This window comes from Scyliorhinus torazame, chromosome 17 (genome assembly GCF_047496885.1).
Source record: "Scyliorhinus torazame isolate Kashiwa2021f chromosome 17, sScyTor2.1, whole genome shotgun sequence".
Taxonomy (NCBI): domain Eukaryota; kingdom Metazoa; phylum Chordata; class Chondrichthyes; order Carcharhiniformes; family Scyliorhinidae; genus Scyliorhinus; species Scyliorhinus torazame.
In genome coordinates, this window is record NC_092723.1 from 17107075 (window position 1) to 17126639 (window position 19565).

Sequence of the window (19565 nt, forward strand, 5' to 3'; positions counted from 1 at the left end):
ATCTTGTCCATGCCAACCCAGAGACACCCAGATGCCCTTTTTAATCCCATCCATCTGCACACGGCCCATAGTCCTGCAGCTTACAGCACTTAAGATGCAGATCCAGGTAATTTTTGAAAGAGTTTAGGGTCTCCACCACCAACCTGGGCAGCAAATCCCAGACACCAACTACCCTCTGCGTTAAAAAGACTTCTGCCACTTAGTTTGAATCCATGAACGCTGGTTTCTTTCTGAATTCTCTGCCAAGGGTAAAAGATCAGTCTGTTATGTGGGACTTTGTCAAATGCCTTACTAAAATCCATGCAGACAACATCCACTGAACTACCCTTATCAATCCTCCTCCTCACTTCCTCAAATAATTCAGTCAAATTTATAAGGCATGAACTCCCCTTAACAAAGCCATGCTCACTATCTCTGCCTAGCCCATGCCTTTCTAAGTGAATTTATCTGATCTCAGGATTGATTCTAACAATTTGCCCACCACCGAAGAAAGACTAACCGGCCTATAATTGCTTGGCATTTCCTTCATATTCTTCTGAAACAAAAGAACCACATTTGCAGATGTCCTCCGGCTCCTCCCTCGTGTCTAGTGAAGATTGGAAAATAATCCTCAGAACATCTGCTATTTCGTCCCTGACCTCCTTCAATATCCCAGGAAACAATCCATCTGGCACTGGCCACTTATCCATTTTCTTCATAAATTTAGAGTACCCGATTAATTTTTTCCAATTAAGGGGCAATTTAGTGTGGCCAATCCACCTACCCTGCACATCTTTGGGTTGTGGGGGTGAAACCCACGCAGACACGGGGAGAATGTGCAAACTCCACACAGACAGTGACCCAGAGCCGAGATCGAACCTGGGACCTCGGCGCCGTGAGGCTGCAGGGCTAACCCACTGCGCCACCGTGCTGCCCCTTTATCCATTTTCAAGGATCCCAACACTTCTAACGTTTCCTCTCTCGTTAGGATTATTTTATCCAATATTTCACACTGCTCCTCCTGGAATACTATATCCGTATTATCCCTTCCCTTTGTAAACATGGAGACAAAAAAATATTTAAAACTCTTCCCACATCCTCTGCATCTTCACGCAAGTTCCCTTCTTTATCTCCCACTTTTTCCTTAACTATCCATTTGCTCTTTATATACTGGTAAAACATCTTGAGTTTTCCTTAATCGTGCTTGCTAATATTTTTTCATGGCCAAAAAATGAATGACCACAATAGGTTTCCACTCACACCAGAAATACATCTTCCTCCTTATTAAAATGAGGGAAGAACAGAAAACAGTCAGCTTTAAGGCGCATCTTTTTATTGTGAGAGAAATGCTTTTTAACCATCTAGAAAAGAGATTCAACACAGAAAAAAAATAAATTAGCAATTTACAACAAAACAAATCACAGATTTCTTCGGTCGAACATACTGTTTGATACAAATTACTCAGTAACTCAAGGAACACATGTACAAAGCATGTAATCCACAGCAGATAGGCAACAAGGTCACAGACTGCACTAACCCCTGGGTTTCAGCTGCTGGAACCGGGGTGTGAAGCAGTCTGGCGATTTGAGATTGTGCACCGTGGGGAAATATTGGTGTAACTGTGTTCATATTCTCCCCACCTCCCCAGTCGCACAAATCTTTTCACCCCCTCATTTGAAAGAATCCAACTCCTACAGAGATCCTCCAGCCCCTCACTCAAATGGTCATTATTTTAGATTGAATGCAGACATCCAGCATTGGGAGATCACAGCCAGTTTTGATCTTATCCTTGCCACATGTCCATACTTTCCGGCAAGGGATGTGTTGGGGGTGAGCAAGTCAATGAACCACGATGGCTGGGGGGGGGGGGGGGGGGGGGGGGGTAGCTTCTTCCCCTTCCAAACCCAAGGCCTCTACATGAGCCCTCAGCCCATTTCTCCAAGTTTAGGTCAGCTAGCTCAGCCAGCCAGACCCTCGCACCCATTTCAGTGTATGATCACTCAAGGGCAGAGGGTTAAGGGGTGGAATGGTCGAGGTGTCTACAAGGCGATTTGAGGGATCGTTAGTTAGGTGAGGTACAGAGAAACTATCTCCTCTGGTGGGATAATGGGGGCAATGCCCCCAAAATTAGAACTTGGCTTTTTCCAGAGTGGCGTTAGAAAGGCACGTCTTCACACAAAAATGATTGTGGTAATTTGCAACTCCCTCCCCAAAAAGCTGTTCACGCTGGGGGCAGCGAAGGGAATTAATTGGAAATTTCAAAACGGGGGTTGATAGATATTTGTTCAGCAAGGGTATCACGGGTTTTGAAATTGAGTTAAAATACAGGTCAGCCATCAATTTCATAAATGGGGGCACCATGCTCAAGGGATTGATTGGCCCATTCATTTTCCCATATTCCTAATAAGAGCTCAGGTTGTTAACATTTCTATTTCCTTAGACCACGGTATCCTGCTCTCCATCCCCATCAAGCAGGGACAACAAGTGGATGTCCCACTCATAGTGGTCCAGTACATTGGCTATTCCTGGTGGCCAATGCACTGGATAAGATTATACCTGCTCTCTGCAGGCAGCAAATTAAACCCAACCAATATTTCCCCATTGCACATATAAAAATGGATTGACGATTATTGGCAGATATCAACTGAGGTCTCAATATTCCCTTTCTACAATCTTGTGCTGGTCTATGAAAATAGATTGCAGCCCTCATGGATTTAAAAAAAAATCCAATTGCCCCAACTTAGTAATGGGAACATTACTTGTGTATGCTCACCGCCCCCCCCCCCTCTCACTTATGTCACTCTGCACCAACCCCTACCCCCTTCCCACCCTCTCAACCAGCCATACCACTGCACAAGTATTCACAGGACAGTCCATTTCATAGACTTCACATGTCATGAAGGATTTTAAGCAATACACAGAATTCAGGGCCCACGCTAGAGTGGGATTCAAGTACTCATTCACAAAAAAAAAGAGAGAACATTTCACCAATCAGAAATACATTCAATCAGAAAGGCATGCAACAGAGCAGGGGGGGAGGGGGGGGGAGGAGGAAAGAAAAGCATGCAACATTATGAATTGGGCAGTACATAAAAATATACACCTGGCAAAATAATTCTTCAGAGACATCACAATTCAAAAAATGGAATGATACATTTGGACAGTGAAGAAATTAACTTTCAGCATTCTGATTGTATCAATGCTAAAGCTTGCCCAGCACTTGGGAGAGACAAAGAAAAAATGTCATGGCATCAACTCCTCCCATAGTGTAAGAAAAAAAAACCACATACACTAGACACGCACACTAGACATGTGCACACACCTGCACCAATTGGGTTCCATTGCAATTAAAGACTGCACTCATAGAATTATGGCCAAAATAATTATTAATTGAGCAGTAGAAAAAAAAATCTATTATAATATTAAACTTCTTCAGCTTTCACTTATTTACACATGACCAGAGGTCTGATACAAGAGGGAAAATAAATTAACAGGCAATATATATATATGTTTGTCACATAAATAGTAAAAATCAGCTTTCTGTCTGATTTTCTTGCACACTTTCTTTTTTGGCAGGGACTGTCATGTGGGCACACAAGGTACCCATTACCTGACCAATGACACAGGAATGCTCAAAACAGTCCACAACATTGCGAAAATGCACTCGCTGTAGATTTACTATCCAACAGAGGCACAGGAAAATAGAATGGTGGTAGCTTGTTACCACAAGTGTTGCAAAGATTCTCCACCCCCCACCACTTCCATTCACTAATACATTTTCTTTTTCTCAAAAAAAAAATGGAGGGGGAAATAGAATATCTCTTCTCTTCCTTCTCCACATACATTATTTCCTGACCTAACAATACCCATTGTTTTATGTTTTCCAATCTTATTAGCCTTCTTTACGCAATCACTCTTCCACGTTTCAGTGTTCATAGTGCAAGTCCAGATTGCCCCCATTACTGTCTTTCAATGCAAGATCCAGACCCAATTTTAGCCGATTCCCCATGTATTCTAGAGGTGAAACACTGTATTGGATTCATGAAGAACAAGCATTTCTTTGCACTATGCATCGACTCCATTCTACAATCTTCAATCATTCTTTCACATTCTGCACCCTCATTTTGCTCCAAGTTCTCTTGCTCCACTTTTTTTTAAGACATTCTGTAATCTCAGACACATCTTCCCTCTCACAGCACATTTGCATTGACGTCTCATTTGCATTGACATCAATCACTTAGACACCGATATAACACAGCCATTCAAATTGTCCCACTCAGATCAGCTTATTGCAAATTGCCACAGCCTTCTTGTAGACTTCGGTCACGTTATCGAGGTCCATGAGGGAGAAGTTGCTGTCACCCAACTCGGTGAAACACTTCATCTTACGAAGGCGCGGCCTGCAGTCTGCCTCAGACCCTTCCAGGTGGAGCAGGTCGTCCGCCGAGACGCAGCTCCGCATCTGGCTGCGTTCCTGCCGGCCCTCGGGGAGGTCGAGGCGGTCAAAGGATTCAGAGGAGAGGATGCTGTCCTCGCTCACCGCACTCGACGGGTAGCTCCGGTTTGACGAGAGTCTAATGTCAGAAAAGGCCAACTCGTTGAAGGAGCCTAAGCTTTTCAGGGTGGGACTTCCCATTGCAGAGTCCGTGCTACTGGAGGAGAACTTCCCGTTACGTTTAAGGATACCTTTGCGCCTGCATGTTGTGTCGTTGGAGCCATCGCCATTGGTATGGTTAGTGTCGAAATTTACTGCGTCAAAGACGGAAGAGTTCTCACAGTCCAGCATGTCTGCTGACTCACTCGGTTCTGGTGACGAATAATAACCAGATTCTCTTTTTGCGGGTTTCTTTAGTATCCCCTTCTTTGGTGCTGGGGCAGCCGCACTCGGCGATTGGCTATTGGTCTCTGTTGTTGATGATCTGGAGTCTTTATGACTGAAGACGGGCTCCTCTAAAGGCACAGAGTGATTGACGTTGCCCGCACTGTGCGAGCGATGTTCGTAATTGTTCCTTTTCTTCAGTATTCCTTTTGGCCTCTTCAGCAGGGACTTGCCCTGGCTTTCGGGAGCTCCCCCCTCCTGCATCGAGTGCGAAATGTCATTCTCTTTCTTTGATTTCTTGAGTGACCTCTGCCGTTCCAGCGGTGAGCTGTGCTGCTTGAAGAAGCAACGCACCTTCGAGCCACTTTCAAAAACGATGCGGGAAGACCGCTGAACCCAGTCCAAAGTGATCGTCACAGGCGATTCGTAGTCTTTCAGCGACTCCACCTCGCAAACTGGGGTCTTGTAGCCCCAATTCACCCACCAATGATTCGCAACATCGTCAATGGTGGCTCGACGGTCAGGGTTCACCATCAATAGCCACCGGATCAGCCCACACGCATCTGTGATAAGGTCAAAGAGAATAAACGTAAACAACCATGTTTTCCAATAACTGTAATTGTAACAGCAACAACACCAAAATCTTTTATTATAAAGCACCTTTTCTTTGTTTTAAAATAAATAAATTTAGAGTAACCCAATTCTTTTTTTCTTAATTAAGGGGGTGAGACCCACGCAGACATAGGGAGAACGTGCAATCTCCGCATGGACAGTGACCCAGGGCCGGGATCGAACCGGGTCCTCGGTGCTGTGAGGCAGCAGTGCTAACAATTACGCCACTGTGCTGCCCCTTGTATCATAGAATTTACAGTGCAGAAGGAGACCATTCGGCCCATCTAGTGCACTGGCTCATGGAAAGAGCACCCCACTTAAGCCCACAAATCCCTGTAACCCAGTAACCCCACCTAACCTAAGGGCAATTGATCATGGCCAATCCACCTAACCTGCACATCTTTGGACAGTGGGAGGAAACCGGAGCAAACCCACACACACACGGGGAAGAACGTGCAGACTCCGCACAGACAGTGACCGAAGCAGGGAGTCGAACCTTGGACCCTGGAGCTGTGAAGCAACTGTGCTAACCACTGTGCTACAGTGCCGCCTCTTTATATAGCACCTTTAACATAACAAAATATTTCCAAGGTGCAAAATCAGACAAAATTTCACTCTGGCTATGAATGCGAGGAGATATTTGAACAGGTAGGTCAAAGGCAGGTTTTAAGAAGCATACCTTTAAGAGGAAGGGAACTCTGCAGTTGAGAGTTCAGGCTGCTGAAGGCACAGACACCAGTAGTGGAGGAATTAAAATGGGGGGGGGGGGGGGGGGGGTGCACAAGAGGCCAGAATTGGAGGAGCACAGAGATCTTAGAGGGTTATAGAGCTATTAGAAATTAAAAAGATGGGGAGGGATGTGGTCATGGAAGGGTCAGAATGAAAAAATGAGAATCTGATAATCGAGGCTTCAGTGGACTCTGAGCCAAAGAATGTCAATGAGCACTGGGGTGATGGAAGACTGGGACTCATTCCATGTTAGGGTACCATCATGAGCCAATATAAAAATACATGTTTAACTGTGTGATAAAATCTGCTTAAAGTTCAACTGGAAGGTGCATTTGTTGGTGTTTAGGCCCCAGGGTTGATAGCTGCCCTAGGCGCTGTTGTTGATCTCAGCTGGGCAGTACACTGGTCTGAGATTTTCGCCTGAAACAGAAATGAAGGAATATGCTCATGCTCTGCAGTGGCATACCTGCCCTATCTAACTGCCTACCATAGGTTTCCAATTTTACAACAGTGAACGTGCTCCAGAGGTCTTTCCGTGTAACGCACTTTGGGATGTCCCAAGATTGCACAAGGCACTATAAGAATTCAGGTTTTTCTTTACCTGAAGGTTTGATAGGCTCCCGGTACTCTCCACTGGTGATTTGTTTAACCAGGTTTCTGTAATCGTGCCCGTCAAATGGCATGGTGCCATGAACCAAGGTATAGAGCAGTACGCCCAAGGACCAGCTGTCAACCTGCCGCGGGGGGAACAAAATTCATGTTACTGGGGAAACCAAACCAAGGAGATTTTGGAGGCCAGCAATAGTGGTGACTGTAGGATAACTTTTTATTCAAAACAATATACATAAATGGATCTATTTGTTACACTGAATTGTACATTTCTATGGTCCTAAAGCCTCTCTAAACACCTTGTGTCAACTTGGTGCATAATAAATATACGGGAGTAATCTTCAGCATAAATCTTAGTGACTCTCTGATCCTCATGTGTATGGGCACTTCAGTATTAGCCTGTTTGCAAGTTCTGAAAACTATTACTTGATGTGTTCAGTTCAATTAAGACTTGCTTAAAGCTAACAAAATGTAAAATGTCAACACTCCTCTCATAAAAGAAAAGGCCCCATGGGTTTATTTGCTAACATTCCATAATCAGATTTTATATACTGATGGCTGCTCTGCTAAATTTGTCCTCTTATTTGCTATAGATCTATTCCAACCCCAGCCCAAGTCACAAGACCACACAATTACATAGAATTTACAGCCATTTGAGCCAATGGGCCTACAAAGCAAAGGGGCCTCTTTCTACCTAACCTCACTTTACCCCGGTAGCATATCCTTCTGTTCCCTTCTGCCTCAGGCACTTATCTAGTTTCTCTTTTGCAATTTGCCTCAACGTCTCCTTGAGGAAATGAGTTCCACATTCTCACCAATCTCTGGTTAAAGAAATTTCCCCTGACTTCTCTACTGGCCTTATTGGTGACTATCATAAATTTATGGCCCTGAGTTTGGGCCTGAACACCCTATTGCAATCAAACGCCTGTCCCCTCTGGTTTAGCAGCTTATGAAGATCATGGACAGGCGTTAAGAGCTGAAAAGAGGAGTATGGTTTCCTAGGGATTTGTCAGAACTCTTTTGAACAAGTAACCTTTGCTTATATCAGATAACAAGAGTCCATTGAGAAAAATACCGTGGGAGAAAATCTTTATCATTCCGAGGGGCAATGAAGAAACTGCGCACTCACCTCAGGTCCCCTGTACGGGCGGCCATTGACAATTTCCGGAGATGCATACAAGGGACTGCCACAGAAGGTCTGTAAAAAACGGTCATGATGGTACAAATTGGAGAGGCCAAAATCAGCAATCTGGGAAGAAAATAATTAAAAAGATGGCTTTAGAGTGGAGAAGGTCCATCTTCATTGCTTGACTGTTGCTAATCTGAAGCACATCAAAAATTCAAATGACAACTGGCCGTGTAGCACGTGACATGTCCACAAGGTTGCTGAATCACTCTAAACAAGCAAACAGTGCAATTTGCAGTGTATTTACTTTTGGAGAATTATACGTGCTTGGATCAGATCAAGCTGAGGGGAACTGGCAGATGGTATATATGTAATTACATTTTTTAATCAGGATAAGCTGAAGTAGGAGGCGCTAGATTTGGGTCTGGACTGAACAGTTAGTTTCCCAAAGGGTCCATCTGGCCCAGTTTCTAACACACCAGTCTGGCGCCAAGCCAAGCCAAAAATCTTTACTACTGTATTTCCCCCCCAAAAACCCAGCTCCGACCTGTTTAATCAGGCTTCGAGATGGGAAGCAGTGATGTGGAGTTGGCCACACCCTCTTCCTCCCTCTATTTCCTGCAGTGACAGCACCAATCAACAATACCCGCCCTCAGTGCCCACTCCTTGAGTGCCAGTCTAGACAATGAAAGTTGGCAGGCTGTATTCCCAATGGAGGGCAGTAGATGCAGTGTCTGATTCTGTCCGAAAGCATTTCCAAGTACGGGGTTATTGGATGGCAGTAGAGAGAGGGAATGCTGCATTTAGATTTTTTTTTAAAATACATTTTTTAAAAAAAGGTTGAAATGCTAAGGAGCAAAAAAAATAAAAAATACAGGCGTACACTCCTAGGGTCAATACCAAGAGCTGGAGGTGCCATCTCTCAGTTGGGATACCTGCCCATCTAAGTGGATGTACAAGATCCCACGGTCACTATTGGAAGAGGAGCACGGGAGCTCTCTCGTGTTCTGGGCCAAACTTTATCCCCCCATCACCATTGAGAAAGCAGATTACTTGGTCATTTTCACATTGCTGTTTGTGAGATCTCTCTGTTGTGCAAGTTGGCTGCAGTTTCTTTCCATGTTGCAACAGTTTCAAAAGTATTTAACTGGTTGAGAAGGATTTTGTCATTCAGGGAAGGTGGCATCTTAAAAAGGAACATAGAAACAGGAGCAGGCCATTCAGCCCTTTGTGACTGTTCCATCATCCAATTAGGTCCAAGGAGGATCTGGAATACATCTACTCCTCCTCTTTCGCCCTTGCTCAATATTTCAATTTTGTATATTAAAAATTAACCAGTAATTTGAGTGTCAGGATCAGCTTTGAGCAAAGGTCACGGGCCACCAGATTAACACAATAAAATGTAAACACACTCGGAACACAAATAGGTCAGATAGGCGACATTGCAAAACTTACGAGGGACCAATGCAAACAGCACACCCCAGTTAATAGGGAATGTCTGCTCAATGGGTGTGTTGCAGCTGCCATTTACAAGACAGCTAGGCCTTTTTGAGTTGAAATGCTCCCAATTTACTTCAGTGCCTCTTTGGCAGAGAGGAGGAAATCGATCAGGGTTCCCAGCTCCCAATCATCATCTAATGTCTCCTGCGGTAGGTGTATGGGGACTATTGCCAGATGATAGGGTCAGGCTCTCATGCATTGCTTTCTATAGAGGGGTCCCCCCCTCCCCCCGTGTGGGGAAGTAGAAATGCCCGTGAAACTGCACCCAACACCTTAAGAAAACAAAAGCAGAAAAAAAACCTGGGACAAATGTGCTGTGTGCCACCATCCTCGAATAAAATAACAAGGCTCAAAATTAAGAACATGAGAAATAAGAGGTGGAGGTGACCATCTGACCCTTCGATCCTGTTCCACCATTCAACAAGATCATGAGCTCAACCCCAATTCTCACACTCTTCCCATGTCCCTTATTTCATTTAAATATCACAATCAAGAATTCAGAAGAAACCGCTAGTTGTTAGAAAGTGAAAGGTCCAATCACTTAGTTGAGGCAAAGAGCAGAGCTGTCTTTGAGGGAAAACGAGATAGGTGTACGAGGGAGAAAAGAGAAATACATACAGATAGGGTTAGATGAAATAAGGTGGGAGGAGGCTCGTGTGGAGCATAAATGCCGGCATGTACCAGTTGGGCTGAATGGCCTGTTTATGTGCTGTTAATTCTATGCTAAAGTGAAAGGGAGGACATGACCCAATTCAAAATCAACCATTATGAAACTGAACTGGAGCATTAGATCATGGAATTCAAATAGTCCCTAATAACAGGTAGCTCTTGACACAGGCAGCCATGGCTATAATTAAAAATGACCCTTTACTGGGCACAGATCACGGTTGGGTGGTCGATCGTGACTGTAATTGCTACTTAGGCTGATATAGAAGTGTGGGGGGGGGGTTGGGGAAGAGGGAGGAAATGAGACTATCATTGCAACTGAAAAGGCTCTGGGAAAAGCAATATAACGACTGGGGCTGAATGACTCTCAGCCGAGATAGGTTAGGGCTGGGAATGTTTGCAACAGTTGCTAGGTGACAAAGTACGTTTGTTACACTGACCTTTTATAGATCCCATCGCAAAACAATCCCATTTACTGCTTTGCAAGTGAACAGAGGCTGCAGTTGCCATTTTAATCAATTTAGTCTGTGGCAGCCGAGAGGGTAGGATTTATCGAAACGCGGAGTATTGGAATAACATAAGAGGGCAGAAACAAAATATGACGTGGAACAGCTTTCTTGAGTAAGGGCACCCTGTTACAACTCCTCCCCAGATAATATAGAAACCACGTACAGCTTTAAAACTCGGAAAGTTTCTGAGGAGGAAGGTATCAGAGGAGCATCAATTACTGAATGAGACAGATAATATCCTCATTATTCTAGATAGTTCTCCCTGCGTGTCCAGTCAACAGCATCTTATATTTATAAAAGCATCTTTAATAATGTCCCTCATAAGAGCATTATCCGACACACTGAACCACGCAAGGTGATGCAAGAGCTGAAGACCATACTTTTGCTCAAAGAGGTGAACTTTGTGAAGCATCTTAAAGGAGGACAGGGAGAGGTGGCGATGTGGAGAGGGTCAGAGGGAATTGCAGGGCCTCGCGCCTAGGCAGCCAAAGGTATGGTCACCAATAGTGAGCAGCTGTGATTTTAATCACTTCAGGAGGCCAGAATTGGAAGAATGCAGCGATCTGGTGAGTGCCTGGAATGCACTGCCAGGGGAGGCTGTGGAAGCGGATACATTAACGGCGTTCTCAAAAGGCATTTCGACAAATACGTGGATAGGATGGGTACAGAGGGATACGGCACTAGGAAGTGCTGAGGGTTTTGGCCAAGGGTGGTATCATGACCAGTACAGGCTTGGAGGGCCGAAGGGCCTGTTCCTGTGCTGCATTGTTCTTTATCTCAGAGGGCTGCAAGGAGTTGGAGATACGGAGGGGGTGAGGCCATGGAGGCATCTGAAAACAAGCCAATCACATGAATGTGGGGTACCTCAGCACTTTATCTTCGAAACTGCTCCCTCAACAAGACTACAGCAACCTGGTGAAGCTGCGGTTCTTACCTTGACGTTCCCAGTGGCGTCCAACAGGATATTCTCCAGTTTCAGGTCCCGGTGCACAATTCCATTCTGGAAAACAGGAAACCAAAACCATAAATTTTCAGCTTAGCTCCAAAAAGGGCGTTGAGAGACAGTGGGACACATTTCTCCATTAATCCAGGCTTTACTACATACCTGAAGAGATTTAGCTAGCAGAAGCTTGGACGGTTTGAGTTCCCCCTGCCCCCTCCCTCTGTTCAACGAATGTTGTTAATTGAAGAAGAGCTCCAGGCTCCCACAGAGACAAAAATAACTCCATTATCCAATTGTTTGCACTTCTTTAATTGGTCTGTGCACTCTCCATGGTGCTCAGTGTGCTGATGTCTGGCAGCTAGTTTAGCTGGAAAAGGCAAGCAGGACATTCTGGACTTCCCCCAAAGTTCAGGATGTCTACTGGTGGACCCTGGGTTGGGCGTGGGGGGGCGTGGGGGGGTGGGGGGGGGGGGAGAGAGATTGCTCTCAGTGTCTACCAGAGGCACCAAGGTCGGATGCTGATGTGGTTCCAGTAGCAAATGAGAGATGCAAATGTTTCAGTATCTTACGGTCAAAGCAGCCAGCTGGTTTATAAATCTCCCCAATTTATCCTCCCAATTCTGCAGAAGGTGTTAGCTAGTTCACGCTGGGCACAGCATTGTCCCACTGCTAATAGAGTCCATCCTCCCTGGGGACGCTCAATCCTTCAGGATTGTGCTGGATCCCCCAGGAATAAATCTCCGGAACAACCATCAGAAAAATCAGAGGGACATTTTGTTTCCAACTTCTTCAAATGTTTTTGTTTGTTACAACTAGATAATTCTTTGAGATGTGAGCATTGCTAGCAAGGCAGCCATTTATTCCTGTCCCCTAGTTGTCCTTTGAGAAGTAGTAGTTCATAGAATCTACATAGCAGAAGGAAGCTGCTCGGCCCATCGAGTCTGCACCGGTCCTTGGAAAGAGTACCCTACTTAAGCCCACGCCTCCACTATCCCCGTAACCTCATCTAATCTTTTGGACACTAAGGGCCAATTTAGCATGGCCAATCCACCAAACCTGCACATCTTTGGACAGTGGGAGTGGGAGGAAACCGGAGTACCCGGAGGAAACCCACGCAGACACGGAGAGAACGTGCAGACTCCAGACAGACAGTTACACGAGGCCGGAATTGAACCTGGGACCCGGGAGCTGTGAGGCAGCAATGCTTCCGTGTCGCTAGAGTCTGTTGTGTGATGAAGGCGATGCCACAGGGTTGATACAGATTGGGACTTTGATACAAACAGAAGAGAAAGAAACAGTAACAGACCATTCTGCCCATCGCGACTGCTCTGCCATTCAATACAATCATGGCTTCAAACCCATTTTCCCGCCTACTCCCCACATCCCACATTTCTCGGAGACACCAAAAGCCTACCCATCTCCGCCTTAAATATAGTCAATAATGAAGCATCCAGTACACTCTGGAATAGAGAATTCCAAAGGTTCACAACCCTTGGAGTGAAGAAATTGCTCCTCATCTCAGTCCTAAATGGTTGGCACCTTATCTTGAGTCTGTGCACCTGTGTTCTAGATCCCCAGCCAGGATAAGCAACCGCTCAGAATCTACCCTGTCAAGCCCTTCAGAATCTTGTGTGTTTCAATAAGGTCACCCCTCATTCTTCAGAATTCCAGAACCTCTTGACCCCCCAATTATCTCAGGCTCTCCCCATAGGGCAATCATCTCAAACCATGGATCAACCCTCGTGAACTTTCATTATGCTGCCGCCAACACAAGTATATCCTTCTTTATGATGAAACAACTGTAAAACCAAAAAGGGTATTTGATGGGTAGGGCAGTTGGAGACAGCAGGTCAAATCCTCCAGGAGATGGTGGTTGAAGTCCAGGAGGATTCAACATGGGACCTCGAGTCCTCATCCAGAATTGACCAGCACCATCAGAGGCTCCAGCCCCTCTTGGGAGGCCCCTGACTGGATTACAAAGGGAATGGGCAGCCCCAGTTGAATTTATTGCCTGCTTTATCACAGGGCCGCCAAGACCCCACTTCTAAAGCTCCAGTGGAGATCAACAACGCTGGGAATGAAACTCGGACCCAAAATGCGGACCGCAATGCCGGGTGACGTAGATCATTGGTTTCAACTGCCCAAAATACTGCAAATAAGACAGGATTCTTATGATTTTTTAAAAAAATTTTTTTGAGGCCCTAATATTCAGGTCTTGAGAATAGGCCCCAAACAATTGTCCATTAGATTTCCTCTTGAATGAAAGAGTTTTTGAGCCCTGAAGGTTTAATTTCCCCCTCGAGTCTTGTCGAAAGAGAACTGGAAAATAAGTCAAGTCTTTCATGTGGAGGTGGTGTGGGAGGCATAGCAGAATGACCTTTCACCTCTGGCATGCTTTTACCCTCCTCTTCCCACCACCCCCACAGTCTGCCTCCACCTGCAGTCAATGTAGCGCTTGTAAATTAGGCTCAATTGGAAACAGGCTTCGTCTGATCCCTGTACACAACTTGTACACTTCCCTAACACAGAGTGGCAGATTGCCAAGACACAAGGCACGCAAGCTCGTTCACTCCGGCCCATGCTCCCCCTCTTGCTCTCCTCCATCTGGCTGCTTCACGGAGGCAGACGTACCTGGGGACCAATCAGCTGCCGCTGCAGAAGGAGGCGAAAGAAACAAGCCTCCCCCTCCAGTGCGCCCCAACCCAAAACCCCCCCGCCACGCTCATCCATTCAGAGAGCTCCTAAAAAAGATCCTGCGCATCGTTACGAGAAAGGGGAATGGAATAACGGAATTCTTACCAATAGGGAACAATTGTCTATTTTGTGCCGGTCGAATGGAGTTGCTGACATCTGTTTCAACTTTTTTTTTGTTTTTAAAAGACCCAGGTGGTTGGAAACGATTTCTGCTTGTAGCCAAACATTCCAAAAACACAAGAGGAGCTTGTTGTCGACCATGCAGGATTATCGAGGTGGAAACGAACACGTGATAAGCAGGAAATTCAGGTCTCGTGTATTCCGCCTTTTCTTTAAAAAAAATCCTGGCCCTGGTTTATTACTTTGAACAACGATTCTGACCAGAGACAGGATACATGGGCACTGGGATTTGTTAAATAAGACTTTTCCAGGAGCCCTTTGAGCTTTTCAAAGCACATAAGGGTACACGGTAATGATGGAAGTGCCCAGGCAGTACGCCAGCTATTGGTGCAAAGGTAAATTCAGAGCTCCTAGTTCCTGTGAAGAATACAGCAATAGGAAGAGGCAATCTAGCCCCTGGGGCCTGCTCAGCAGCTTCAATTAGATTTAGGCTACTCTGCACCTCAACTCAGTTACCCACCTTTATTCCATATTCCTCAACAGACTTACTCCAAAAAAAACATTAATCCATTTAGAAAACTCCAACTGAACCCAGAATCCACAATCATTTTAGCAGAATCACCTACAGTGCAGAAGGTGGACATTCGGCCCATCAAGTCTGCTCCAGCCTTGGCCTATTCCCCCACCCTATCCCTGTAACCCCTCCTAACTTGCACATCTTTGGACACATAAGGGGCAATTTTAGCATGGTTAATCCACCTAACCCACACATCTTTGGACTGTGGGAGGAAACCCACGCAGACACGGGGAGAACGTGCAAACTCCACACAGTCACCCACCCAAGGTCGGAATTGAACCCGGGTCCCTGGCGCTGCGAGGCAGCGGTGCTAACCACTGTGCCACCCAGAAGAGAAACAACTGCTCCCCCATTTTCTTCACAGTTTCATCTTCTGATGAAACAATGTCCTTTGGTTAAGAGTATTTTCTCTGTTTCAACCCTATTCAATCAGCTTCTAATTTTAAACAACTCATGTGATTACCCCGCAATCTCCTATAATTCTAGGAAACACAGGCATCCTGACCAATCATGATGAATCGCAAGGAGAGGGAGTTTTGAGGGGTGGGGGAGAAATGCAGTAGCTGCCAAGGGATCCTGTCCTTGATCATCATCCAGTCACATGTTTAGCACACTGGGCTAAATCGCTGGCTTTTAAAGCAGACCAAGGCAGGCCAGCAGCACGGTTCAATTCCCGTACCAGCTTCCCCGAACAGGCGCCAGAATGTGGCGACTAGGGGCTTTTCACAGTAACTTCATTTGAAGCCTACTTGTGACAATAAGCGATTTTCATTTCATTTACAGGAAAACACATGTATGGGAGGAGTCGCTGATGTTTCACTCATTCAGCTGTCAAAAGGTCTAGCCAATGTTGCGTGAACCAAGCAGTTTTGAAGGAAGTTTGGTTGTTGGACCACACCCGATGCAAGAGTGACTGAGTGAGTGGAGGGAAGGGAGGAAAGTGAAACTGTAAATGTTTTTTAATTACGGTAAAATGCTTCTTAATCTCCGATATTCCCAGCTCAGGTTTCAATTGAGACACACACACACACACACAGAGAAGAGAAAAAAAACAATGCTCTCCCACGCATTCCTCCATTTCAGATTCAACGTGTCAACGAAGCTCAATGCATTCCTGCTGGTCTAGTTATTCTTGAAAACACGGGGGTTAGGTTACAAAAGAAGAGGAGGAAAAACAAACATTTAAAAAGAGAAAACACCCGTGTGACAGTCGCTCAGGTTATTTTGTAAAAGGCACAGCGCTTTGACAACACCTTGACCTTTGCGTGAAGGACTTCGTCTCAGGAGAGTTTGAATTCCAGAAATGTCAAGCACTCCTACCCCATGCTAATCCCGTCCAAACCCTCATTCTCCAAACCTACCAGCAGAGGAAGGTCACTATCATTCGCAACAAACAAAATTCAGCCAGGAGCAATTGCCACAGTCAGGAAATTCAGATTGGCCTGTGCGTCACACACCTGTTACACCCAAATGTGCTCATTCTATTTTAGTCAGAATATTCAAGCCTGTTACTTTATCCGTGAAGAATCTGGTTACACCTTAGATAATTGTTCAAAACACCGAGGTTCCCACTGGCCTGCATTAAAATACAATGCTTGCCAGTTTTGAGGGCTTTACTTTCCGTTGCTATCGCCTCTGTAATAAATTACGAGGATCAGCAGGCTATTTGACCACATGAGGCTTCACACCCAGGCCCAAACTCGACTCACCCAAGAGCATACTGTCCAGCACAGGTTACCTGGCTGATTTACCACCCTCATCCACCCACCTCCCTCCCTAACCGAAGGCATCAAGAACATTCCTAGCATCCCAGTTGCAGCCCATAACCAAAATCGGAACTCAAAAACCAACCCTGTAAGGGGTTAGGGGAAGGAAGAGATGGACCAGCGGTCAAACTAGGACTCATCTTAGTTTAACACAGGGGAATGAATCATGAGAGAGAAAGAGAGAGAGAGAGAAAGAGAGAGAGAGAGAGAAAGAGAGAGAGAGAGAAAGAGAGAGAGAGAGAGAGAAAGAGAGAGAGAGAAAGAGTGAGAAAGAGAGAGAGGAGAGAAAGGAGAGAGAGAGCGAGAGAAAGCGAGAAAGAAAGAGAGAAAGAAAGAGAGAAAGAAAGAGAGAGAGAGAGAGAGAGAGAGAGAGCGTGAGAAAGAGAAAGAGAGAGAGAGAAAAGGAGAAAAAAAGAGAAAAAAGAGAAAGAAAAACAAGTAGACCAAAAGAGAGAGAGAAAAAGAAACTGCTCGTGTCTGCATTTGTGGAGGCTGCATTCAGCTGCATGAGCTGCAAAATCTTAACTAATTTCAAATAGTGCAGATAGAACATTGAATCCCCTCTACCACCCACCAAGAGAGACAAGCTATTTAGCAGATGCTGTCTGATATCATACCTTGTGACAGTAATGGATGGCAGATACAATCTGCCTGAAGAAATGTCGGGCTTCTTGCTCGGTCAAACTCTGCTTCTCATTGATGAAGTCGTACAGGTCGCCTTTGCTTGCGTACTCCATAATGATCACAATTTTATCCTTGTTTTCAAAAACTAAAAAAAAAAAAAGGAAATTATATATTTTTTTAAAAAGTCCTTAAGTTTACAGAATATCCCGTTGAAGTTTAGAAGCTTCTGGCTATTCCATAAACATCAAATCCCGTTACAACTTACTTGTGTCACTAAGGAAACAAGCTTTTCCGATTGAGGCCAGAGTTCACCATCTGGTAATTGGCACTGGAAATTTTGATCATTGGCTTCAAATATTTTAAAAATTGTTGGAAGGACCTTTCGCGTAACGGGGGAAATTTGCCTGTTTCAACTCTCTCAGTAGGCCAGCTGCAGTCAATGACAAGTTGGGTTGGAGACCAAACTGTGACCCACCAGTTAAGCGGGTCCTCTGATCGACTCTCCAATAGGGTACAGCTCTCCTCCGGGAATCACAGATTCACTCAGATAAAACCACCCTTAAATAAAAATGTCGACAACAGGCACTCGGGGAGGTGAATGAAAGATGTCCTTTTTATAAAACCTGCATTTTTACTGTTAACACATTCACTTGAATAAGCTGGACGCTTATAGAAGGGAAGGAGATTGAACTGTCGCCTCCCCACCCAGAGGACAGTCACAGCCCAATGTGACACTGAGCACCTCACATCAGAAATATTGCAGGTCTTGCTTGTTGCAAGTGAACTGAACCTAGCTGAGGGCAACAGTGAGGGGTTAAAATAAATAAATCAGGTTGGATTCCCACTGCTGATCAGAACCTGGCAACCTCATTGCAAAGTGCCCGCTAGTAGGCTTTGGGTATGGGTAGGATCAGGCTCGGGCTCGTCGGTGATGCTCTCATTGCCAAATAGCAAAGCTCAGTGCCCAAGGCCAGCCATGGACATGGCAATGGAAGGGTCTCAGTTTCCACGGTTAATATCACATCTCGAGATTTGAAAGTTAAACAGCATGCAGTGACTACCCATATTGTATGCTGGCCCCAGAACTTAAAATAAATACTTTGATAGACCGGATAAGCCTTGTGAAAGGTGAATGAGTCACAGTCTTCAGAACAACACAGTGCAAAAAGGCCATGGAACACCTTCTCCCTTTTTATATACCGAGCAATATCTGTTGCACATCACCACCCACTCACTCACTGGGAATCCAATTCTTATTTTTAGCTCAACAACAAACCACTCCCCAACAGTAAAAATAAATGACGCTCTCCCGGAAATTCTGAATTCCATGATCGGTCATCCATATTGCGGGGGGACAAACCTGCCCCCTGCCCAATGTCTGATTCAGTGAGGAAGCGAGTGAGGGGCAGAGATAGAATTCCAGATTTAATGCCCAGGTGGCGGAGGGCTTCACTTGGCATCAGTCATGACCAGTTCAGTTAAACGGCCGCAGCAGCCAATGGTGCGAGTTCATTGAAGCTGCACTATCTCCACCTGAATCCCATGAAAAGTGATGAAAGGTCTCCAACAGCTGTCAAATTAAACAGTCTGTGTCCGACAGTAAACAGCATTCTTTTAGTCATGCAAGAAAAGATTGCGTGAAATTCCGGAGATGGACAGGCTGCAGCAGAAGGGGCAGTGGGAGGTGAAGGTGGAAGAGGTGGACGTGTAAGAGGCAACAGAGTGAATCCCGAGCACTCAATCAGTCAGCTCATTAAAAAAAATATTCATTGGTGGGATGTGGGCGGTGCTGGCTAGGCCAGCAATTATTGCCCTTTTACGGAGTGTCATTTCACATGGAATTTAAGAGTCAACCACATTGATGTGGTTCGGTGTCACATGTAGGCCAGGCCAGGCGAGAGTAATAGATTTCCTTCTCTATGACAAAGTTATGGAGTTTACCCGAAACACAAACGGTTAACGATGAGAAAGTTTTTTTTTTTTTTTGAATGGTCTGAGGGATCCTCACAGAAAGCAATGAGGAAAAGCAAAATAACACTGCAGAAAATTAACAACATTCATTGTTCTTCTTCATCTCCATTAGAGACTAGAAGCAAGAAAGATGCTACAGAAGAGAACGGAGCCAATACCCTCAATATCTGGAAATGCCAATAGACATTCCCACTTCTGCCTGCACACATTAATCCCAGGGAGGTTAACTGCATAGTTTAGATGAGGGACTGGTGATTCAGAAAAGACGAGATGGAGAAGTGGATCAGCGATTGGGAGGTGCAGTCTGATGTATTTGCATAG

General features: G+C 45.3%; 1 protein-coding gene across 1 annotated transcript in view; it reads right to left on the reverse strand.

Annotated features, from left to right (window-relative positions):
- Positions 1-1290: 1290 nt before the first annotated feature.
- The window catches only part of nuak2 (NUAK family, SNF1-like kinase, 2), a 39296-nt gene continuing 21021 nt past the window's right edge, over positions 1291-19565 (reverse strand). Inside the window, exons 3-7 of the mRNA XM_072480122.1 lie at positions 17267-17418; positions 11484-11549; positions 7878-7997; positions 6741-6873; positions 1291-5361 (exon numbers count right to left, since the gene is read on the reverse strand). Coding sequence (XP_072336223.1) covers positions 4256-5361; positions 6741-6873; positions 7878-7997; positions 11484-11549; positions 17267-17418 — 1577 coding nt within the window. The 3' untranslated portion in view covers positions 1291-4255. The remainder of the gene's footprint in view (positions 5362-6740; positions 6874-7877; positions 7998-11483; positions 11550-17266; positions 17419-19565) is intronic.